The sequence below is a fragment of the Coturnix japonica genome, chromosome 2 (genome assembly GCF_054131305.1).
Source record: "Coturnix japonica strain WE chromosome 2, WE-NBRP24, whole genome shotgun sequence".
Taxonomy (NCBI): domain Eukaryota; kingdom Metazoa; phylum Chordata; class Aves; order Galliformes; family Phasianidae; genus Coturnix; species Coturnix japonica.
The window spans coordinates 44,847,337-44,872,816 of record NC_140664.1 but is presented as its reverse complement, the minus strand read 5'-3'; the positions used below and the strand labels follow the sequence as shown (position 1 = coordinate 44,872,816).

Genomic DNA, 25,480 nt, shown 5'->3' with positions numbered 1-25,480 from the left:
TTGGCTAGAACATGTTTAAGCCCAACATCTTGAGACACTCAAGAGAGGAATCCTGCTTTCTAGTGGTATTTGGCCTTGGTTTTAAAACAATGTACTCCAAGCTACTATTCTGAAATTACGGTCCCTGGAAAACCCAATTGAAGTAAATCAGTGGAAATTTTTGAGACTAGTATTTCTTTCTGAACTCTAGTTAGGCACTCCATAGGGAAATTATTTATTAAGACTATTACAGAGGTAGAAAAATTGTATTCAAGAGCAATATTTAATGTCTCTTAACATAGCAGCTCTGCAATACGTATGGTATCTTCTGGAATGGGTGTAGTAAGGCAGGATAGTTTTTTTTCAGTTACTCCTGAAGAATTTGCTGGTTCCATTGATGGTAGTGAGCAGTGGAGTGGCTCTGCAGACTGTTACATTGTGCATCTTTGAATGGAGAAGGCAACTGCTAGAAAACTTAGCAGGAGCTTGGAATGTGTGCAACCTTCCATGGAGGAAGAAGGAAGGACTGATAGTGCATGAGGCTTCCACTCAGGCATGGGTAGAAGACTCCTGGACCTCCTTTGTTTTTCCTGCCAACTCTTCTGCTCTTTTGAAGTGCAGAAGAGACCCCCAATTTTTGTTCCTGATTCCATCCTGCTGCTGCTCCTTCTTTCCCACCCCCAGGAGTCCCTGCACCAGGTCTCCCTGTGGGTAAATTCTTCTTGATCCTTTATTGTAGACACCACAAACATTAAGAATTGGGCTTGTCAGGTAGAAATTTAAATTGCAGCAGACACACCTCTTGTGGAGTTATCCTGCGATTAAAACTGTCAGTTCAAGCGAAATGTTATTTTCATGGGCTCCTAACCTTTCAAAGTATTGGTGGTTGAAGCTTAAACGTGCTATCTGCTTTCATCAAAATTCATCTTTAAAGATATGTTTCATGTAAGGAGGGAAGTAAGTTTCACCTGTAGTTCAGAGATAATTGAAAGTGTATTTGTTTCCACTTGAAAATTTGACCTTTCTTGCCTTGCCGTAGGAGCAAGCCAGAGCTGTCCAGACTTGGAGTTTTCACACCTGTCAGGTGTGATCTCGTCGCTGAGGAGTGATGCTCTCAGACTTAATGAAACCAGAATGATGTGTCTTTTGATAGTCTCTCAAAATAGCCATGCAGAAGCTGATAAAGGTTGAGAGGTTATCAAAATGTTTTGCAACAGTAACACCTTAAAGCACTTAGCAGAAAGTTGGGAAGAAAATCGGCGACCTTGAACAGTGGGGATGCATTCCTTTCCTGTGCCCCCACTTGATTTAAACAGCAGAAAAACTTCTGCATGGGCACAGCCTTTATCTCTCATGAAACCATCCTGCAGCTCCAGAAACATGAAAGCTGCATCTGAAAGGCTGAGTTTATATCTGCCATGTGAGGCAGAGAGCAACACCAAGGCACGTTGTGACTTCTAAACATGTTAAGAGGAGACGAGAGGTGGGCTGACCTGCAGGATTCCTATATTGGTTGCTTCAGGGTTGTGCATTATTGGGGTTGCTGATGTTATGAATGGAGCCCACTCACTGTTTTCTCTGCAGCAACAGTGCTGTCATTGCCGACATTTCCCCGCTCAGGAGCCAATAATAGCTGAAGATATGGGATCCTTCTTTTTAGAGCAGCGGGATCCGAGGTTCATGGTTGTCCATCCTCCAGCTGAGCCTTTGGCTGTGCAGACGTTTCAAGCTGTATTTCTACCAGGACTGAGTATAACATGAGTTTGTGCATATTCAGTGGGGTTTTTGTGTCACAAATCCACAGGGCTTGTGGGCCGTCACCCTCCTGAAGTGGGCTCCGACCTGCTCTGTTTAGTTGCCCTAATGGTATGAAAATCTACAGGGTTTGCTTCAGACATCCTCTCTCCTCCTTTTCCAACTGGGAGACCAGTATTTTTCTCATCAACAGGTCTTCTTGAACACCACAACAATAGCATCTAAATTCTTTAATTGAAAACTCTGGGCTCGGATTGAGCAGCTCTGTAAGCCCCAGTAGATGTGTAGTTGTTGCCAATAGATTTGCTGCACCAAATAGCAGAGTGCTTGCGGCTTTCACCCCTCATTCTCTTTGCAATCTACCTATTGGCACTATAAAAATGTTTTAAGTTTAATTATTTGGCTGTTTAATTTTCCTCATAAAAGATGAGACAACTTGTAAGTAAATGGAAGATTTGTGACCTAAAACCTATAAGCATAAGAAGCTTTGGTCCTAGCCTGTGGTCTTAGAAATTGGAAAAAGAGCTTTTTAGAGACTGCTTAGAAAGAAATGATGGATATTGGTGCCATCCCTGAGGATGGCAGCTGGAAAGTTTAATTATAGGTTTGAAATTCAGTTAGGGATTAGGGAAAGTGTTAGCTGAAGGAGTGAATGTTACTGACAGCTGTTTGCTGTAGGCCTCAGAGCAGCAGTGTGCATAAAGAACATAAAGCGTGGAGCCAGGACTGTGGGGGCTTTAAGCACTCAGGCACTCCAGGTCGCTTGTTCTTTGATAAATGAGCTCAGTCTCTGTGAAATCATTGTAAAGGTTTACAAACATAAAGATGGAGGCAAAAAAAATCCTGTGTTTGTTTTGAAGCCCTGTGCATGGGCACTGTGGCCAGGTATAAACAAAGGGAGGGAGAAGAAGTGGAAGGGATGGGGTGTATCTGCACTGACTGAGGGATCTGAGGCATCAGGTGCTAAGAACCTGGTATTGCTGCCCTATGTGTTTTTGGACATGCTCTTTGCCCTGGCTTTATTCCATTCCTAATTAGTACACAGTGATCACCTGCTGAGACCTGCTTTGTTAGGAACCAGAGTGTAGGGGATAGGACCACCTGGAAATGTGCTTCAGGCTCCTACTGCAATTGAAATGGATTGGAAAACCTGTGCTGCTGAGCATGGGGCTCACTCTAAGCATACTGAGAATGGTGTTGCAGACATACAGGAGTAGTTGGAATAAAAAGTTTGCATCCTTTTTCCTTTAAGAGTGAGAAATATTTATGCATCTAATTAGTGTATTCTAAGCAGGATTTTTTCTTCTCAGAAAGAGTGGTATGGCATTGGAACGGGCTGCCCTGGTCAGTGGTCACTGTCCCTACAGGTGTTCAATGACTATGCAGATCTGGCACTGAGGGATGTGGTTTAGTGGGCAATATTGGTGCTAGGTGGATGGTTGGACTTGATGATCTTAGAGGTCTTTTCCAATGTCACAATTCTGTGATTGTATATGTAAGTCCTGTTGTGAGGGTCAGCCACTGGTGCTGAGACCTGCCATGTTACATATGGCTCGGACAGCTATAAGCAAATACAGTGTTAAAGATGAACCAGTCTTGTCTATCTATTTGTTTTTTGTTTGTTTGGTTTGGTTTGGTAGTGGTTGTTGTGGTTTTTTTTCCTCAGGACTGGAATTTTTTCATTCAAGTGCATTTGGTGTGGTGTGAAAATAGTATCTTGGTTTTTTTTTTGGTGGTGATGTTGGTTTTTTTATTCCTGTGGTACAGGTTTCTTACTACATACGTTCTGTTTGAATGAGGAGGAGTTGGGAGGGATGTGTGCCAGACATAAGGTTGCTAGGTGCACGCACGACTTAAGGGATCTGCTTTTTAGCACACCGCAGTTACCAGAAGGCATCCTTGGAGAGGACAAAGAATGATTACAGAGCTATAGGGAAAAAAAAACCTTTTTATTTTGAAGTGTGTTTAAAACAGACACACAGTGGTGACATTTCAGTGGAGTCTCTATCCTTATGTGGAAGGATCGTAATATATATGGAAAAGTTTGGATTTATCTCTGTTGGCTGTGAATTTTAAGACTTTATTTTATCAGCTTCAGTAACAAATCTGCTCAACCATACAGGCTTCTGTGGCCTAATGATATTCTGAACTGAGTGTTAGAGGAGTGGAACAAGGAATTCTTTTCCTCCAGAAATCAAACTAGTTGGAATGTTTGGCGTTATTTATAATACATACAATAGATTTATGGTTATACATGATCTTCCTTGACAATCAAAACCTTGTACAGAACAAATAATGTGTGTATGGTTTAATAAGTGACAAGTGTCCCATATGAAACATACAACACTGTAGCTGCATGGCAGCAGTAATTCAGCCTTCCCATGCATAATCAGTATGACTGCTAATAATGTATGGATGCAGTATAGAAGGTAGTCCAGCTGGCTTCTTAAAAAATAGCTGCGTGATATTAATACCAAACATTTGCAGCTCTTGCATGCTTTCTGATCTCAGCTCCAGCTCTTTTTGACAGTGCAGTTAAGTGGATTGGTACTTTCACGTGAATGTGGACAATGGGCTCCTGCTAATGCCTCAAGCTGGGGTGGGTATGGGGTGTTCTGGGGACTGCCGGTGCTACTTTCCACTCGGTGAAGGAGTAGAAAGGTATTTACACATCTTTCTTTTTTGGAGAGCTTATGTTCCTTGGGGAGTTCTCTGGCAATGAAAAGAAAGCATTTCATGTGGTATTCAAAATGCTGGACAAGAATTCACAGCAGGCGTTTCCTGTCCTCTGGAGCATGAGCAGGGAGAAAAAGAAAGAGAGAAAGAAAAAAAGCATCTTATAAAATATGGTTCTTGTTGGGAATGATGGAATATAATTCAGCCTGTTTAGTTACAGTTTTGTCAGTGTAGCTTAAGCAACATACTGAATTACGAGTGAAATAATATGGAAAAAAAAAACCAACACAACATCATCTTTCTGAATAAAATGTTCTTTTGTGGGACCGTAAAAGTTTGCAAATGGGATAAAATAGTGGAGAGCCTTGGGTTAGTGTTTTGGGAGTTCTGCCCTTTCTTGGATGCTTGCCTGTGAGTGAGAGAAGGAATTCTTAACTCACTCAGTTTGCAGGCTGCTGACTTTTTTTTTTTTCAGTTGATTTTTCTTCCCCTCAGCTTGGAAAACCCATGAATTACAGCTGTAATTCTGAAACTTAGATGCTTTTCTGCACTCATAGGCCCCTGTCATGTTTCTGGTCTTATTTAGAACTAGTGGATTAGAGAGAAGTCTCAGAACTCCACCCTGAAATCTTGCAATCTGCTTTCCTTCTTAAGAATATGTACATATCCAAGTCCACACTTGTATCTATTTAAACCAGCTGCAGCTAGCCTTTCTGCAAGTTTTCAGTTATCTGAATACCAGCCATTGTCTAGCAATGGGTTTGCCACTTCCTGAAGTGTTATCCTATAGCTCCTTGGTCTGTTTGTCCCAATAGACACCAGCTGCTGATACCAGCAATGGGAAGAGCAGACGTTCTTGGTGGTGTGACATAGATTTAGGTTTTCTTCCTTCACAGCTAAGTGTGCTGCAGTCCCTGCAGATATTTGTATGGCATGGAACCACCTGCGTGGCCACAGTCCTATGGGGCATTTGAACCTCCTATGCAGCCCCTTTAATTGCTCTTCTCTTTTCCCTCCACAAGTCACATCTGTTTCATTGTTCTCAAAACACCGCTTTTGCGCTGGAAGAATGCAGTCAGAATTATGTAGTAATTCCATTTGGAGCACCACTGATGCTCCACCTGCTTGAAATGCTTGGACAGCCTTAACAAAAGTTAAGAAATCAACACTGAAGCTGTTCTCAAAATGCAATTTAAAAGAATCCTATGTAGTCTTCTTGTTTTCTGTTTTTCATGAGCATTTTAAGCTGTCTTGATTAACATGAAAACACAGTTTTTACTGACCATTTAGCTTTAGGTTCATCTGGAGCTGAACTAAGCATTTGCCAGAATATCAGAAGGGAGCTGACACTTCTATTGCAAATAGCTTCTCCCCAAAAGCACTACTTGTGTTGAAACAGTTTGAGTTCTGGCTTGCAGCCATAGGTTCACCTAAGCGTGCTACAGGAAGTGACAGGTAGACAGAAGTAATACATATTTTAATGTGCTTGACTCGGCTAGAGACTGTAAAATGGAATAGACTTTGCTGTGCTTTGCTAGCAGATGTGAGATTGCTCCCAATTTATTAATAAGTTATGGCACTGCCAGCACTGCCACTGGGGTCACCTTAATTTCCCTGCAGCTCTTGAAATCAGACGAGAAACTGGAGTTCCTGAGGTTTCTCAAAGGCATTATCCACTCTTGTGAGCCTACTACAGAGAAGACGTGCTGAGATGCCAGCCATGCCAAGTAGTTGTTAATAACACCTGCTGGGTACTGAGGTGGGTATTTCTTAAATGGTTGTTTCAGTAAAGGATGGAAGCTAGAAGTGAAACTAGAAATATTTCCTGTAAGTATCCCTAATACTCTGATAAATGAGTATTTTGTTTTGACTGTATTTGATATATGGGAAGCCGCAGTTGTTGTAACATAAATCATGGGTACTCTGTCACTGAAACTAGATCATGTACATTAATGAATACATTACTTGTTGGAATGTCAGTCAGCACAAAAGAAAGAACTTCTAAAATGTAAAATAGAAAAGAAATCCAATAATAAATATCCGCCTAGTAAAATTCTTTTTTGCTTACTTTTTACTTAATATAATACAGTTTAGATTGCCTTCTTCCCCTTGGGAGATCTTTAGACAAGAGAGAAAACAGTGTAGGATTTTAAATAAATCACAGGTTAAAACTAAGCTCATAGTGTTATAATGTTGTGAAGATGGTGAAGTTTTTAATACCAGGAAGCACGGAGAATGTTGTCTTAAGACACTCTTTACAGTTGTTTCAGCACCACTAAATTTAGTTGATCCCGAGTTGAAAGTAAGGCTTGAATACTATTGCTCAGACAAGAGGTGGACTGATTGGAAAGAGAGAATAGAAGAGGCAGAGTCTATAAGAGGGCTAAAAATAGGATTTCTAAGAAGAGGCAGAGGAGAGAGGAGTCCGAGGGGAAAACAGCAGTTGTCTGCAAGCTGGAGAGCCATTGCACACATCCACCGTCGTCACAGCAAGAAGTAGTGTGCTTACATTTCAAGTAGGAAGAATTAGGTCAGACATTTGGGAAAGTTTTCTTGAACAGTAAGGCAAGGGAGTCAGTGTACATAATAAATTTCCTGTGGGGAATAAGGACATTTTGGCATTATAGGACATGTCAAGTGACATGAATACGTAATAGAGTGAGTTTAGAGAAGGAACTTGGAAAGGGACCGTGAAGCGCTGACGTCAAGATGCAGGACATTTTGAAGTGAAGAGCAGTATAATTAAGACAGAGCAAGTATCTGATCTATTTATTTTGTTGGTGTCTTTTTCTTACTTGCATGGCTGTCTCTCTAAAGTTTGGTGGCTGCTGCTGAAGGAATATTTAATGCTGTTCTGAAGCTGGGGGGATTATTTGATTTCTTGCTTCTGTGCAGATGTTGTTAAAAATGGTTTTGTAAGTGTAAAGATAGATCTGTGCAGCCTCAGCTGTGCTGAAGTACATGCATATGGTGCAGGATGCAGTGAGCAGAATTGGTTGGACCCCAGCTGCAGGGCGCTGCTTCCCCAGGGCATTGTTGACATCTAGGGAGTGGGTTGGATTACTTCATTCATTTTTTAGTTTGCATGTAATAGCTGTATGAATATTGGCATGGAGATTTCTGTCCTTGCGGAAAACAGACTGCAAAACAGGGGAAGGAGAGGTGAAATTGAACTGTCGTTAATCTATCATCAACCATAGCTACTAGAATGAATTTTTGGTCATTTGTTATGAAATGAGGAATAATTCTTTCTATTATCTGCATATGTAGTAATTCCTGAGAAGACTGAATTGTACATTATTGTGGTATCAAAATTGTTTGATAAATTAAACTTCAAAATCATAAATTCCTTCCTGGCAAATTTTTCCCACGAGACTATTACCTTTTCCCCATGATGCTGAGTAGTGTAGAGTATAAAAAGTTGAATTTTACATGCTGTGATTTGGAGGGTACCAAAAGAAATGGGTTGGCATAAAACAATCAGTAGATATAATGCACAGCAGTTCTTTGTCACATGCCCAGGGAATGTCGCATTGGTTCCAAAACAAAGTCAGCAGGAAGGATGGAAAAAGTCACTGTTTATGCACCTATTTCACTGGTTTGGGCACTTTCATGATTAGCGCAAGAGACAAGTTTGAAACACAGCACACAGAACAGACATTAATTTATTAACTGGAGAATTCTTAAATTAGGGTAGATAGGAGCTAAATGAGGATTTTTAACCTTAAAAGAAAGCAGTCAAACATTAACCAGAGCTATGTAAAGAAAAAGGAAATGAGAAGGGAAATGATGTATGTTGTAAAGTCATGTATTACTGAGTTAAGAAATACCAGCATCTAACTAAATTACCTTCATTTCTGGTTTCAAATGATCAACTTGACATTGAATCAGTTTCTTTTTTAAAATACTCGGTCTCTGTTGAATAACCTAAGATGATTTCCAATGACTTTTTTTTTTTTTGTCTTTCTAAATTTCCAGTGATCTAAAATGTGTAAAGAGCTTTCTTTCCTCTTTCTGTTGCAAGAATTGGTTCATTTGTTCACTCTCCTGCTTTTCTGACTAAGCTGCATCACTACTATTTTCTTCCTTTCCACCTCCTCTCTCTCTTCCTACACCATTTTTTTCTGATCGCTTTGTTGTGAGGCACTACAAACCACCTAGCTGTCTTCATTGCTTCAGCCACTTCTGTTCTCTCTGAGGTGCCATCTCTTCTATGTGCTTAAATCCAAGACAGACATACATGTTGAAGAAGAATGGCCAGGTCAGGTGACATCCATCTTCAGTGGAAGCATAATCCAATATAACACTGAGTCAGGAGTTCATAATGTAATTACAGCTGGGTGTATGGCATTCTAGGGTTTGATGGGCGGATAGAGTTAAATCCTCTTTAAAGATAGCTGTTTTTGTTATCAGACTGTATTGGGTGCTGGTCTTCATGTTTGCATGGCTCAGAGCAACTGCATAGATGCTATAGGATTTTGACTTTAGTAGGACATTGTGAAGATACAGCATGCTTGCTTTTAATTAGCTATGGGGTTCATCATGCAGTGGGCCCTCAGGATATAGCTCCAGTGCATGGAAAAACATGTGCATGAGCTCTCTGTGTTTTGGAAACACACAACTAAAATTGTCCTAAAACGCGTAACTGAAGTGTAGCCAAAGCTGGGAGAAAATCTCGCTTACTCAGTGGTTTTAAGTTAGATCTCTCCACACTGCAGATGCCTGGATCCACCGTAAATATTCCTGTCATTTGAGCTTTTCCATGTTGACCGACTTGTTCCTAGAAGTCTGCACTCCCACTGCACCATCTGTAGGATTTGGTTTGCATCCAACAAATCATTCAACAGCTGGTGGTTTGGGGAAGCTGAACGGGTGGAGTTGTCATTCTAACAGTGCACAGGCAGTGGGAAGAGCTGCTGGTATCTGCTCTTGAGATTTTTTGAGGGCCAGGGGGGACACCTTGTAATGCATTTTAGCACAGGGTCATCTGGAAGGGGCTGAAAGAATGTTTTTGCAGAGTCCGTGTAAATCGGTGTCATGAGCATGCCCCTCTGCCAAACAAACAGTGGTTGTATATATGTAGCAGGCAGTGAGGCAACTAAGGAGTGTGATTTCTGATACAGATCTCTGATACAGAGTTCTGGTATAAGAAGCTGACTGTCTGATGTCACGTCTTCGGTTGTTGAGACTCACAAAGTTTTAATTTGTTTGAGGAGCCAGTGGTTTCCTGACATGGTGCTCCCAAGTTGAAAGCTTATCACTTGATGCTGAAGGGTGTGTTTTACATTAAAAATCAAAATATGAAGTGAATAATCTGTTTTGGGAAAACAAAATTATTACAGCTAAACACAACTGTGATACCTCGTAATATAGCCTTGCTGCTATGGGCTTGTTTAATGTCACTAAAAGCTGAAAAACGGGATGAAAAATTAGTGTGGTATTTGGGGGAAAAATTGAGCCAAACAGAGGAGGAGAGCAGTCAGCCCTGAGCCCCAGAGCTGTGCGCACAGAACAGCTTTTATTTAGGGAGGGCCCAGTGCAGGTTCAGGCACTGCTCATCTGTTTTTGTTTTGTTTTGCTGCCTGTAACTTCTTCCTTCCTGTTGTGTCTACCTGAGTTTGATGGGTTTTTGGTTATTTTAATTTTGTGTTCCAGTTACTAAGATGCCCACAAAGCCAGAAAAAACACATCGATGTTTTAAACTTATCTTTTGTTTGTTTATTTTCTTTTGTTTTACTTTTGAGCTTTCCCATCATCTAAGGTAAAAAGATAAATCCACGGTGGGATGGAGTGGGAAGCCTATGGAGGTGATGGGCTAAGATGGTTTGCACCTTGCCTTTCTGATGCCCATCTTCATGTGAGGCTGAGAGCACAGCCTGGTTGGATACTGTATGAAACTGAGAAAAGCGTTCACAGGTGCTACGGTATTTTTGCCTGAGGTTAAAGTGAAAATCAACCACAACTGCCATTTCTCAGTAACTTACGCGCCTCTTTTTATGTTTTTATATATATATATTTCATATCCAAAAGCGATTATCTTTTCTCCTTCCTATAAGAAAATATGAACTGTAAAGATCTTTGCCTGAAGCCCACTGAGTCTCTGTAGCACTCGTAGCAAGTTTTAAATGGTGAATGATACACAAGGGGTCCCATGTGAATGTTTTGCTCCAGAGCAATTCAGAAAGGTCAAAGCCTCATGTAAACATAAGCCAAGTAATCAAAGTCACTTCTCTGCAGAAAATCACTGTGTGGCATTGAGGGTTCTTTCTTGTCTTTTTAAGTTCTTGAATAAAGAATTTATCAATCAGTTGTAATCACAGCCCTGTGAGCAGCTTTGTTGTATTTCCTTTTGCTTGCATTTTTAATTGAAAAGAGGGAAAGGTAAAGGTGGGGGTGTCTACATGGAATTCTCTGATCAGAATCTCCTCCTTTCTCACATCACCTCCCCATAGTTTTCCCATTATTTCAGGAGATTCTGGGTGTGGGGGAAAGTGGAGGTCTTTACAGAGAGTTTGGTGGGTGTTTGCTTGCAGAGTACTGTTCCGTCGTTCCTTTGGCAAATTTCTATATTCCTATGGAGAAAACCTCTTGAATCAACAGGATGTTCAAAATTCAGGGTCGCCTTTGGGTGTTTAAGGTAATATAGCTCCCAGAAGATGATCTGGGTCTTCATGGAGAAGTGTGTGTTGGTCATGCTTTATGAAAACTCTTTGTGCAGGAAAGTCAGAAGACATTATAGCCATTCTAGATTTTACTGTTGTGGAAGCGACCCATCAAGAAAACAAAACAGATCTGAGTAGTTTCACTAATTTGTAGAAACAATAGGAAAATGAAATAAAAATGTAGTCCTGTGCTTCCTGTGCTATGAACCAGAAACAGATATGTGCATCTTTTGAATGTGGAGTTGTCACCTCAGGTGGAAAAAGTAGCAACATCAACAGAATATAATTGTTTATGCTTTATAAGGTTTCAAACAAAGAATGTTGATGTTGCTGTTTATCTGTGCAAAGTATCCAGTAGTGACTGCGTTTAGCTATAGACATCCTCCTTTTGACTGTTATAGCTGGTGTGCTGTCTACTCTAAATCCCACTTGATGCCAATCAAGTTCTTGCATGCTGTCAGCAAATTCTTGATTACTTTCTGTCTGCAAGAAGCTTGTATGCATTGCAAGGCTCTTATCAGTTCTCTTCTCTCTATTTGCTTTCCCAGAGTAAGCAAATTCAGCTCCTTAAACCTTTTTCCACTCATCATGTTTTCAAAACCTCTTACCATTCTTTCTACTCTCTTCTTTACTCTAATACATACATTTCAAAAAATATGAGGCTCTGGATGAAATGTACATCACTCTGATGTTGAAGAAAGCAGAATAGCCCCAATTCTGTGTCTCAGAAAGAAACCGGTCTTGCTTGTGTAACTTCAGACCCTTATGCCTAGACAGTTATTCCTCATTGCATTTCACTTTTGATGTCCCCGTTTCTGTTGCAGTTGCCCTTATAGAATGTAGGCTGCTTTTCTAACCTTGAAGTCTATTGAGTAATGCCTTAGTATGCCCCAGCCTCCCCTGGTGTGGTTCTGAGCACAGTTCAGGTACTTATCTGTCCTTCATTAATGCTCTGCGACAGGCTGTGATACCTCAACTGATGCATTCTCTCCAGTTGTCATTGTACTACTGGCACTTGGTTTGATTGTTGTTTTTCTAAGCACTTGTTCAGCCATTTTTAATTTTTATTTATTTTTTTAAGATAATTTAAATTATTTCTGTGGTTTGTTCATGAAAAAGTCATGTGGGGACTGGTTTAAAAGCTGTGCTAAAGATAGACTCTGTCATCTGCACCACTTTCTACACTTTCTTTTAATCAGTTGGGACAGATGCCCTGTCAGAGAGAGCAAGAGAGACACTGCATCAGTTTGACATCACGTTTTGATAAATTTATGATGACGTTGTTTCTTTTCCAATCACATTATTTTTATAGAGTTAGAAATCCTTCAGTGGTGTGTTCCAATAACTTCTATAAAGAGTATGCTGTAATTACTGCCTTTTTCTGTCCTTACCTTCTTCTGTTAGATCAGGTGCTGTGTTAGACCTTATCTAGCCTGTCTGGCATCTGCAAAATGGTGGCAAATGGTTCAGAGATGCTACATCTGCTGGATTTACAATACAGTAGATAGTAAAGAGTCACAGAGGTTCCTAGAGTGTGTGGGAGAGAACTGTGTCACACAGCTGTTGAAGAAGCCAGCAAGGGGAATCAAAATCCTGGACCTGCTGTTTTTTTTTGTAGGGGATGTAAAGGTTGGAAGCTGTCTGGGGCAAAGTGATCCTGAGATGCTAGATTTCTCAATTCTTGTAAAACCACATAGGGTAGTCAGCAGAACTGCCACCTTGGACTCCAGAGAGCAGACTTTAACCTCTTTAGGACCATGGTTGAGAGGGTCCCTTGGGAGGTAATTCTGGGGACAGTGAGAAGCTAGGGAAGGTTGGGAGTACTTTAGGAAAGTAATTTTAAAGGTGCAGGAGCTGACCATCCACATGTCACTAAAGACTAACAAAGGGGCAAGGAGGCCAGACTGACTGAACTGAGATCTATGGCTGGAAATCAAGAACAAAAGGAAAGTTTATAGTCTCTGGAAGAGCAGGCAAGCTACAGGTATGTAGTGAAGCTGTGCAGGGAGAAAATTAGTGAAACCAAAGCCCAGCTAGAACTGAACATGGCCACTAAGGTAAATGACAACAACAAATATTTATATAAATACATCAACAGCAAGTGGAAGTCTAGGGAGAATCTCCTACATATACTCCGCATTGGGGAGGCCTCACCTCAAGTACTGTGTTCAGTTTTGGGCACCTCAGTACAGAAAGGACATGGAGGTGCTGGAGCAGGTCCAGAGAAGGGCAACAAGGCTTGTGAAGGGCTTGGAGAATATGCCCTGTGAGGAGTGACTGAAGGAACTGGGGCTGTTTAGCCTGGGGAAAAGGAGGCTGAGGGGAGACCTTATTTCTCTCTTCCAATACCTGAAAGGTGCTTACAGTGAGAGTGGAATTGGTCTCTTCTCACTGGTGAGAGGATGAGAGGAAATGGCCTCAAGTTGTGCCAGGGTAAGTTTAGGTTGGATATCAAGAAAAACTTTACAGAAAGGGTAGTTAAGCACTGGAATAGGCTCCCCAGGGAGGTGGTTGTGACACCATCCCTGGATGTGTTTAAAAACCCTTTGGATGTGGTGCTCAGGGACATGATTTAGCGAAAGGTTGTTAGGGTGGTATGGTTAGGCTGGGGTTGGACTTGATCTTTAAGGTCTTTTCCAACCTGAGAATTCTGATTTTGTGCTTGTTGGCAGTTCCCAAAGCACTATAGGGATGTTTTAAAATGCTTTCTGATGACTTGATAACCCATATTACTGATGTCTTAATCTCTTCTTTCCTTATTCCAGCCTGCACTTGCATGTCCTCTGTGTTAGGTTGAAAGATGTGCTGAGTATCTGATTGCAGGTAGCCTCTGTGAAGTGGCATTGAATAATTTAGCCTTTACTGTGCCACGTTTGTGTTAAGTAAGGTACCTATTTTTCCCCTTTCGCTTCCCTTCCCCTCTCTATAATGTATTTATAGAATCTTTTATCATTTGCTGTGCCCTTGCTGGTTGTAAGCCACTTTGCATCTTAGTCTTCATCTCTGCTTTTATGTCTGTAGTGTTTTTTTATGATCATCATATGAGTCATGTGTCCTTGGTTCTGCTTTGGAGTACAGTCCCTTTTGTTGATGTTTTTTTCCTGTCATTAAAAAGCTCCTGACACTACCTTTCTCTACCCTGTAAGAAGAGCACAATCTCTCCAGGAACTCCTGTTTCATTTTCTTTCATCAGACCTTGTGGGAGGTAGCAGCGGAGAGGTCCGCTCATGCCCAGGATGTGGGAGGTTTGGGTCCATAAGGACCCAACACAGCCCTATGGACCCAGACCTCTCCTAGAGATGTTGAGTGGTCACAGGTATCTCCTTCTGATACTTTATTCAAGTACTGTCTCAGTTTTTTCTTCTTTCATCTTCATCAAGAAACTCTAAAGATAATCTGTATCTTGAACCTCCCAAGAAGAACAGACAAGTAGTTTAAGTTATGCTATATCTTCTAACATCTTCACCCAGTTTAGCTGTTGTATTAATTCCTGCCTGTTCTTCCTGAAGTCTCATCTGCACAAATGCGTTGGGTCTGTGACTTATGCCACCATATCTTCTAAATCCCTGGTGCCACAGTTGGAGCTCATCCTGGTATTTCCTTATATTTAGCAGCTTTTTCTAATGATTTACTTTTTATCTCTCTTGTTATTACCTTTTTGATTTTCATGTCTTCAACATGGTTGGTTGTTTTTTTGCATGTGCCAATTCTGGTATGTGTGTATATGTTTAGGTATATGCATCCATCATCTTGTCATGTTTAAGATGTAATCTTAAGCTCTTAAATAGGTAGAACCACTATAGACTGTAGGGCTTGCACATACTGGGGGCTGGAATCTCAGAGCCATTACAGACAGGCAGTCTTTATTAGGCTTTTTGTGGCCTAGGTCTTCTCTGCGTGAAGGCAAAATTCACGAAAATTAAAGACTATCAAAAACATTCTCTTTTTTTCTGGTGAGAAACTAATGAAAGAAGCTGATACTTAAAGCAGTTTCATGAAAACAGTTTATATTTGAAGCACAGAAGACAACAATCTGGCATAGAGTCTTTTCTTAAATCATGTATTGACATTTCTGTTACTCTTCTCAGTGGCAGTATTCTTCTCCATATGGTCTTCTCATCAGCATCTTATCGTTATTGTATAAATATGCCTCTCATTATGTAGAACATTATTTTTAAATTATGGCATCATTATTGTATTATGTAACTTCCAAAGTTGGATCTTTTCAGTGATTTATTGTACTTTTCATAAATTGTAATTAAGGAACTTTCCACAAAGAGAATTAATTAGATCAAAGAAGCATTTAAGTGTAAATCATTAGTCTTTGTATTACAGGAAATTGTTAGTGGCTATGCATAGTTCATTTAATTATACTTGGTTCAATTTTGTTTAGTCACTGTATCTTGATTTGTTTTGAAGTTAATTTGCAATTTCTTCTGTAATGTGATTTCAGTTTACTTAATATATCAGGTATCCATAAACACGTGCAACTGCAAATAAATAAAGATTTATTAATGACTTCACGGTAAATTAAACCACAGCTTCTGCTGTAAATAGGCTGTGAATTCACTTGTATGGGTAACACAGAAGATTTACACTCTTAAGGATGGTAGGCAAGAATTCAAATGTCTTTTTAAATGTATGGATATATGTTGTAGATTGCTGCCCTCATTTAGTGGAGGGAGCCAGATGACAGAGAATCTTAGAATCATAGCATGGCATGGGAAGTGTGCTCCAAACCCCCCGATCATCTTCATGGCCCTCCTCTGGACCCTCCCCAACAGCTCCACAGTCTTTTTCATTCTGGGGGCCCCAGACATGAATGCGGTACTCCAGATGGGGCCTTACCAAGGGCAGAGTAGGGGGGTATATTCACCTCCCTCACCCTGCTTGTCACTGCTCTTTTGATATGTCCCAGGATACAGCTGGCTTTGTGGGCTGCAAATGCATTGCTGGCTTCCATCAAACTTTTGTCCACTTGGACATAGCTTGGGCTTGATCTGGTGAGAGAACAGTTGGTGGAGGTGAACATGGTTTTGGCTCCCATATGAAGAGCCAGCTTTCATGACTAGTAAGGTAATGTCTCAAATACTGTCTCAAATGGCAATATGTTGTTAGTTCTAAATAATAATAACTGTATGTATTGGTTTTAGGATGCAGGCTCTGCACAAGTGGTTTGAAGGTTTAGAAGAGTACTTATTAGTGAGAGGGAATGAAAAGATACCTTATCTGTTATTCGATCTCATGGAATTACTTTCAAGCATGCCATGTGATTTTTGAAAGCATTCTTTGTACCTTGATAATATGTTAATATTTCCTCAATTATTAATTTGCATTGCTCTGAACTTTAAAATTTTATGTTACTGAAAGTATATTTGTTTTAAACTTAGTTTTTTAAGGTTGAATTAAGTTGGTTCTTGGCATAATTTTTTCTTTAAACAATATAAAGTTGATTTTCATTCACTCTGAATTTGGTATCCAAATTTATTTTAGACTTAGATTATCCAGCATTAGCAGCATCTGTATTAGGTTTGGACTGGGCTAATCTTTTGGAATCTTTGACTGTGGGATTGTAAGCCAAAACTTAGATATCCAAGAACACATCTGGGTTGCATAGTATTACCTCATTTGTGTAAGGTACTGTTCTTAGTTTCTTTTCATTAGTTTGTTTTCTGTTGGCCGGAAGGAGAAATTTGATACAGGGCTTGTGCTGGCAACAGAATAACTTTAAGGGACTTCAGTGATGTTTTTCTTCCTGTACTGGAATTCACATTAGAAGTCATGATTTTAGTATATAACCAGATATAGTAAATAAACTAATAAAATACAACTAACAGACGCTTTTCTGATTTAATTTATTTGACAAGTGTGCAGACACCACTAGCTGTTCTGTCAAATGCAAATTTCATAAAAACAAAAGGAAGGTTGTATTTATATGACTAGATTTCTTAAGATTACTGTTATTTCTTTAAGTAAGTACCTACCTCTTTCTAGGAAGATTGTTATGCCATTTATAAAGCAGTGAAATGCTTGAAAAGTTTTTTACAGATAAACGGTTGTTTTCTTAGGAAGGCAAAACAACATAGAACTTTGCACTAAAAGAGAGAAAAATGTTTTGCTGTCTTGTAGTTTACGTATTTTCAGCCTGTGCTAGATGGAGTGAGGCACATCTTAAAAATCTGATGAATTCAAATGGTATCGTGGGCTCAATCAGAAAACGGGTGGCCAGCAAGGAAAGGAAGATGATTGTCCCTGTCTACTCTGCCTTGTGAGGCCCCATTTGGAGTACTGTGTCCAGGTCTGGGGCCCCCAAAACAAGAAAGACAGAGAGCTGTTGGAGAGGGTTCAGAAGAGAGCCTCTAAGATGATCAGAGGGCTGGAGCACCTCTGCTTTGAAGATAGGCTGAGGGATCTGGGCTTGTTCAGCCTGGAGAAAAGAAGGCTGCGGGGTGACCTAATTGCAGCCTTGTAGTACTGAAAGGGAGCTTATAAAAAAGAGGGGAGACAACTCTTTGAAAGGGTAGATAACAGCAGGATAAGGGGAAATGGTTTTAAGCTGAAGGAGGGAAGATTTAGGTTGGATGTCAGGGGGAGGTTTTTTACAGAGAGAGTGGCGAGGTGCTGGCACAGCTCCCCAGAGAGGCGGTGGATGCCCCATCCCTGGAGGGGTTCAAGGCCAGGGTGGATGGGGTCCTGAGCAGCTGGTCTAGTATTAAACAGGGAGGTTGATGGTCCTGCTGGTGGCGGGACTTGGAGATTCCTGATCCTTGAGGTCCAGTCCAACCCAAGCTATTCTGTAATTCTGTGAATTCACAAGTAATTGCTTTAAAATGGGTTTGCTTTACTTCTATTTACATTTGTAAGATAGCAGTGTGAAATTAATAGTATTTTGTTCTCAGTATTTGTTTCTAAACATACTAGTGTGCGTAGGGAAATAGAAAAGATGTTTGGAAATGGGTAACCTTGGGTTAATTAAATCCATCTGGTGGCTGACTAATGACAGGAATACTGTATCCAGGGAATCATTTAATGCTACAAGATTTGATAATGCACCAGAAGTTTTCTAACAAAGCGTTTTTAGAGCAAACTAGGACTCGCATGTAACTGGAGTGAAAACCAGTCCCCCAGAGCAGCTCATAGAATTGCAAAGGTCTGTTGCAAGCAAAGTGTCCCAGAAGAACTGAAGAACTCCACTTTTTGTTCCTTGAGATGTAAAATTGTGGCTGGGACGTGAAGTAAAGCTTTTTTTCAGTTCATGCTGCAAAGAGTTGACTTTTATGGGACTAATTTAAATGAATATGTTTCCTTGCTTGTTAAAATCTAGGAACAAATATCTTCAGTAGGAAAGAAGCTATATAGGGTGAAAACAGCTTCTAGAAAATAAATGAGGAAAGGAAGTATTTTAATTTGCATCAGCTGGCAAGATATCTGATCCTATGTAGATCAGTGCTTGAAGATACTGCTGTTGATGGTGTTTTAAAGCAGAAGCTGTGATAGGTTTTTTTCTGTTACAGTGCTCTAACAACATGTAATATCCAGAAGAAAAAGAAGACTTTGTACTAATGTATATTTATACTTTCTATTTGTCATTTATATCATTGACCGATTTTAGGATAGATTTTGGAGCTGTAAATTAGCTTTATGTTACTTGTTCAAAATTTCTGGGGGGGAAAAAAAAAACAACAAACAAAACCAAAAACAAAAGAACGAATGCATAGTTTGTTGTTATTGAGTTAATTATTTGATTAGTTTGCATTTAATGTTTTCTTGCACTTGGGCACAACATGGTCAGGAGGTGGGGGAAGGAACTTCTGAAGTTTGAGGAGACCTGAATGCTTTTAAAGCAAACCAACCACAATAGCATCAGATGAAGAATAGTTTGTTACATGTTGATCTGACAGATGGGCAAAACAAAACTGAGAGATTAATGTTATTCTGCAGTTTAATTTTTAGAGCATACAAAAACAGTGGCTTAATAGAATTGAAAATGGAGAATGAGTTTGTTTGCTCTACATGCGAGGAACTTGCTTAAGCCTCCCTTGTAGCAAGTAGAACAAAATAGCTCTAGTAAGTGATTTATCTCGGCTTAAAGCAGACATCTAAAATAGGTCAGATGAATCACGCTCTGAAATGTCTGTTTTTCTTCTCTGAGTGTGAAGTGAGTTTAAAGTGACCATCTCAGATGTGTACATGCAGAGCTGGATTAGATGATACCTTCCAGGCTGTCACATTTTACTAGGCAGTAGGTAGTTACTGCTTTTGTACTGTTTAATACATTTCTAATGGGTGTTTTTCATACAGCTGTGCCTGCTTAAATGTAGAAATTTGATGTATTCTTAATGAAGTGTGTCATGTGTTAGGACTATGAAAATGTGCCCTGAAACATAAATCTACCATATGCATTGCATATTTCGCCCTTGTGAGTGTTGGTGTGCAGCAGGTATGACCGTGCATCCACCTCCACATGGGCACTGTAAAAACAGAATGCAAGCTGAATACTGTGAATTAGCTGTATGGAGAATTGTGTTCCCTAGAGACATTAGCCTTGAGAGGACACAATGCATAAATGAGTTCGAAAATACAAATTGACCTCATTTACAATGTTCTCTGTCAAGCAGTGCAGCTTATTAATCATTCTGACAGCATCAAAAAGGAATCCTGTTCTTTCTCCGGTAATCTTCAGCAAGTCTGTTTCTCCTAGTAAACATTGTAGCGTAAGTTAAGAACTGATAGTGACTTCAGAGGGGGTGAATTAGCAGATGTATATTCTGTGAAGCTGCATATAATTACACAGTAGCTATGGTTACCAGGTTAAAGAAATTATGTCCCGATGATGAACAGAAATGGATTGCAGCAGGCTGAGTCGGCTTGGAGTTGCCTAGAAGTGAAGCATTCGAGTACATTTGTAGTTATCGTAGACTTGTACAAGTAACAAAAATCCAAATATGCTCTATTTCCTGAACTGACACTGTCTGCTTTTCCAAATTCTTGTTTTCATGCAGTAGTTTTTAAACTCCTGTTTTGCTTTTATATAGCTCTAAGAACTGGGTGCCAAGCACATGTTTCTAATGAGGCTATTTAGTTTCAAAATTCAAGATTTTGAATGAATATTGCCAACATTTTGAATTGCTTCTGGACAGTGCTAAGTTCAGGCATAATTATTTTGTATTCAAGAAGAATCATATACTCACTTTTATTTAAATCTAACTCTTAGAATGACTTAATGGAAGTATTTATCTCCCCCCCCCCACCCCCCCCCCACACACACCTTTTTATAGACAGACCATGACTGAAAAAGAAGTAACAGAAATGTGGGTAAATTCAAGCAGGATAGACAGAATTGGTCACAAGGACATGATATGTTTGCACTGCTCTTGGTGGGTCCATTTCAGTGTTTCCAGCATCTGTATCACCTAGAAACATCAAAATGACTTGAGTCTGTTTCCAGAAGCAGTGCAGGTGTTGAGGAGGGTTCAAGCCCTGTTGCTTTAAATGTAAAGAATGAAAGACTGAACGTTTCTAAAAGTTTCCATATGCTTATGGTTTAGAAACCCAAGCTACAGTGAGTTGTGTTGGAATTCAGGCATTAACACCAACTTTTTTCATTGTGTAACTCTCTTATAAGGAATTGTAAACAAGGTAGAATGGCACTTCTGCATTTAACTTCTACATAATTCCTGTAACGTTGTCTGTATATTGTAAGGAATAAAGTAAGAATGAACAGGGTAAGATTTTACAGCACCATGCTCTTTTTTAGATTACAGCTTACAAATGAATGATTGCATGATCTTGCTTAGTTGGTTGCTCACCTTGTTTTTCAGAATAACCAACCATGACGACAGAGTCGGGATCAGATTCTGAGTCCAAGGACAAAGAGCAGGACCAGCAAGAAGCCCCTGCACAGCCAGGGGCAGCAGCAGAGGTCCCACTGCAGGAGCAGCAGCAGCAGCAGCAGCAGAGTGAAGAGCACCAGAACGCACTCGAGCAGTTCTCAGCTGTGGCAGCGCACAGCACACCAGTGAGGAAAGAGCAGGTAGGAGTGTGGTATTGCTTCTGGGAAACAGTGAGCCTGTTTGGTGTGATGTTGTAGATCATCATTGGTTGGTCTTTTGCATTGAAGCATAATAACCCTCATGTAGGATGTCTAGAAGTTCATGTCTTTCTGCCTTCACTGTGCTGCTTTGGGCCAGTCTTACTAAGTGAGGAATGTTTTCCTTCTTACATTTGCGTTGGTAGCAGACATTACCAACTTTTAAGAAGCTAAAAATATTTTCAGAGTTCATTTTTTCTTTGACACCTGGAGAAAAACTGATTTCATGCTTGCTTGTCTGATGTGTGATCCATGAAGAATCTGTGGTCTGTTAAGCTTCTTGTAGTTCTGAAATGACTGCCTTATAATTGCTTTAACTTCTCACGTAATAGGTTTTAGAAGAGCTATCACATGATTTTTTTCCATTTGGTTCATTGTTGCACTTATTAAATTTGTGGCGGCTGCTTTCTTCTCCTGTTAACAATTTCCAGTCAATAGGATTAACGGGCATTGTTATTCACTGGTAAGTGACACAAAATTAATGAGGTACCTGCAAATCACATCCCTTAGATCAGTAAGGTTATGCCACCTCCCCCCACCCCGCTTTGATGGCATTCACCTTTGAAGAGCGGAACAAGCTACTCATGCTCCCCCTCTGTTCTTTACCCAAAAAAAAAAATAATAATCAGGTACTTTGTGAAGTCTTGTTATTTTTCCTAGTTGGGAGGCAGTGCTGGTAGAGCAAGCAGAAGTAAGACATTACTTACTAACATTTTAATCCTTTTTTCTGCAGAACTACAGCCCAGACTTGCTGTAGGTGATAGAAAAAAAATAAGCATAAGCTGTTTCATATACAAGCAAAGAACTTCAGTCTCTGAAACAAGCCAGAAGTTACCTGTAGTCGGTCTGAGGGAAAGAGACAGGGCTGCTTTCAAGGAGAGAAGAGCACTACACAAACAGATCACTTATATAAAATTCAGTTCCGTCAGGCCTAGGCATAAGTATTATCTTTTTTTTTTTTCCTTCCAGACCACTTAAAAGCAGTACTGACCAACAGAACGATTGGCAATGAGTTCATTAAAAAAAAAAAACAACACAGAAATCGTGGGATTAATGAATGTCATTTTCTGTCTTGCTGTCATTTGTTCCTCAGCTGTGGGAACCATGTAGAGTAAGCTTTTGGTTTTTGTTATCACTTGTATAAGAGAATCTTGGGAAGAAAGATTGAAGTTACTGATCCATGGCAGTGACTTTTTGTTTTCATACCATACTCATGAGAAAGAACATTTTAATAAAACAAAAAGGCTTCTTCACAGTAGGATTAGCAGTTACTACAGAAATTATTATTTCATGAAATATGATAGTTATAATCTTACTGTCTTCCTCCCTTTCTGTCTACTTGAAGAGCAAAAATGTATCACACATGTTGGATACTAACATTTCTGAGAAACTAACATAAATAGATGGGATTAATGTGTTGTGCAAGTTTGGTAATCACAGAAACATACAATGGCCTGGGTTGAAAAGGACCACAATGATCATCTGGTTTCAAACCCCCTGCTATCTGCAGGGTAACCAGCCACCAGACCAGGCTGCCCAGATCCACATCCAGCCTGTCCTTGAATGCCTCCAGGGGTGGGGCATCCACAACCTCCTTGGTCAACCTGTTCCAGTGCTTCACCACCCTCTGAGTAAAAAACTTCCACCTAAAATCTAACCTGAACTTTACATCTTAGTCTAAAACCATTCCCCCTTGTTCTATCACTATCCACCAGTGTAAACAGTCGTACTCCCTCTTTTGTATATGCTCCTGTCAAGTACTGGAAGGCCATAATGAGGTCTCCACAGAGCCTTCTCTTCCCCAAGCTAAACAAGCCCAGTTCCCTCAACCTTTGACTTTGTACTCAATACAGAAGTTGTGAAGCATCTGAGATTATTACTGCTGAATCATGTGACTCCAAGGGCTTGATATGAGGGAGAATTCCAGCTTCAGAGGGGGATGAACATGCTGTGTCGTAGTAAGATATATCAGTGTAAATAAAGATGAAAAGCTTATGCTTGAAAAATACAAACCCTGAAGCAATTTGTGCTTCACTGGAATTTAGTCCATAACACTGAAAATGCTGTAGAAACGTTTGTTGCAGGGGTGAACAGGATTCCAGGAAGAACATACTTACACTTGCAGAGTTCAGAATAATCCACTAAGTAAGTGGGATTTTCACTGGCCACTTTTTTTTTTTTTTTCTAAATAACATAATGTCAGTTTTCTTTAGGAAGAAGAGGCTTAATTCACTCTGAAGGTACCTCAGTGCCTAAACATGTCAGCATAGTTCATGAGATTTTCTCTAATAGTTCTTGTCATGTTTTGTTCTCCAGACAAATGAGAGAAAATCCATTGTGTGATTTTAACCTAGACAGATTCTCCAGATCTTAATGTCAGTAGGAGTCTAGCAAAGAAAACAATGTCAATACTATTTTGTTTATTAAAAATATAATGTATTTATAAATAGGCAAATGGCTGCCTTACTTTTTAGCTACAGTGTCTTCATGAAGGAAAACAATCAACAATCCATAGTGATTCAAAGAAGTTGTTTGCAGGCTGAAGAGGCTTCTAAAATGTAAAAGGCTGCTGGGTGCCCTTGTTGTTATGGATTCATCTTTGAAGCAGTTTTCCTATCTTCTTTTAAAGGATTAATTCCACGGATCTGTTGTGGCGGTGTTGTTTAATTTAAGGGTTTTTTTGGGTGCTGGGAAGAAGGTTACTCTCGCATGAGAAATATAGTGAGCCATCTGCAATGATGACATAGTACTTCCAGCCCTGGGATGCCTTTTGCACCTGCAGATGTGAAAATGCATCTTCTGTGGTAGATTTCCGTAAGAAAGCACACAGAAGTGATCAGAATGCCTCTTCCCATCAGTGCTGGGATCCCTAAGTGGAGACATCTTGAGCCTTGTTTTCTTCATGATGCATAGTCCCAACTGCTTGCCAGCTAGCCTCGGTAGTTGTAGAGAGGTGGTTTGGCCTCAAGTCTTGTTTGGAGCCTAGAGGCCCTCTCTCTTTTTGTCATGGCAATGATGGACATATAAACCCCAGCAAACAGCTAATCTTATGATGTGTGCAGTGCCTTCATCTACTGCCAGCCTTCAAAGCATGAAAGGACCTTGGGGTCTGGACATCCAAGTACTGACAGGAGAGAGTCCTCCAGGTCTGTGGATGGACAGGGGTATAGTCAGCTGGTGGATTTTTAAAGCAGCTTCTTTGTTCTGCTCCATATCTTCCTTGTCCTGCTTTCTTTTTATCTCCCCACTCAGGAATACCCAGCAGACCTTTGCTCTGCCCTCCCTTGTGTAGGGAAAGGAGGAGCACGGGGCCACAGTTGCATCTTTGCTTTGGTGGGAGTTAGTGCTCTGACTGATTCCAAATGCTCCTTTTCCCCATTCACCTAAATAAAAAGGGAAAGCTTGCAGCTTGTTTGGATGAAATCTCCTGGGAAAAGTTCTTTGTGATTTAGCAACATGCTGTTGTTGCTGGTTATATGATGCAAGGTTGTTTTGCTCTCAAAGCAGATTAGAGCCTTTCGATGGATTTGCTCTTCTCTCATGAAGGCTTATTACATGCAGTGAATGGAAACAGATGAAGGATTAATTTATATTATTTCCAGTGATGCTTGTTTCTTCTTACACAGAAATCATTCAGAGCCAGAACTGCTACTTTTTTCTACCATAGTGAGATAACTGAATGATTTTTTTAAATATATATTTTTAAAGGTCTAGCTTAGGTATTAGTACACTCCTGTTGAGATTTTGCTTGGAGGTTATCAGGGGCATAACTGATTTGAAAGGTAATGACTGTGGCATAGTGCTGTTGCTAGGAAGGGTGAAATGCAGTAGAGCTGTTCTGCCTTTCATCTTTTGCAGTGAAAAGGACCACGAGCTGTGCTGCATCGTAGCAACTCTTCAAATGGTCTGACCCACAGATAAGCCCAAGGAAACGTAACTGTAGTTGTTTCTTTTCTTGCCCTTTCCCCTGCAGAATATTTGTCTTTCAAATGTTCTGCTTCTTGCCATCTTAAAGGACTTACTGAGCATCTGCAGAGAGCACAACTCAGCCTCTCGTCTTGTAGTTGTCATCCATTAGCCAACCAGCTGCACATAAAAGATGTTTGGCCTCTTATTTCCATCCTGTTTGCTTAACCCTTCACTCAGGTGTCTGGGGAGCCCTTCTCTCTCAAAGGCACCTCAGAACCCTCTTGCAAATTCTCATCGTCATTGACTGGTCAGGCTTCTGATTCAGGGCACCTTTTCTCACAGACAGCAACATTAGTGCAAACCTGATGGTCTTTTCCTATTTCATCTGACACAATGAAAATGCTGTATG

General features: G+C 40.2%; 1 protein-coding gene across 50 annotated transcripts in view; it reads left to right on the top strand.

Annotated features, from left to right (window-relative positions):
- The window catches only part of EPB41L3 (erythrocyte membrane protein band 4.1 like 3), a 147,878-nt gene that overhangs the window by 60,565 nt on the left and 61,833 nt on the right, over positions 1-25,480 (top strand). For 36 of the 50 annotated variants that reach the window (XM_085539679.1, XM_085539680.1, XM_085539676.1 and 33 more), the window contains exon 2: positions 20,894-21,105. In XM_085539679.1, the coding sequence (XP_085395805.1) occupies positions 20,905-21,105 (201 nt within the window). In that variant the 5' untranslated portion in view covers positions 20,894-20,904. The remainder of the gene's footprint in view (positions 1-20,893; positions 21,106-25,480) is intronic. The other 14 variants (XM_085539699.1, XM_085539694.1, XM_085539693.1 and 11 more) reach the window with 1 other exon arrangement.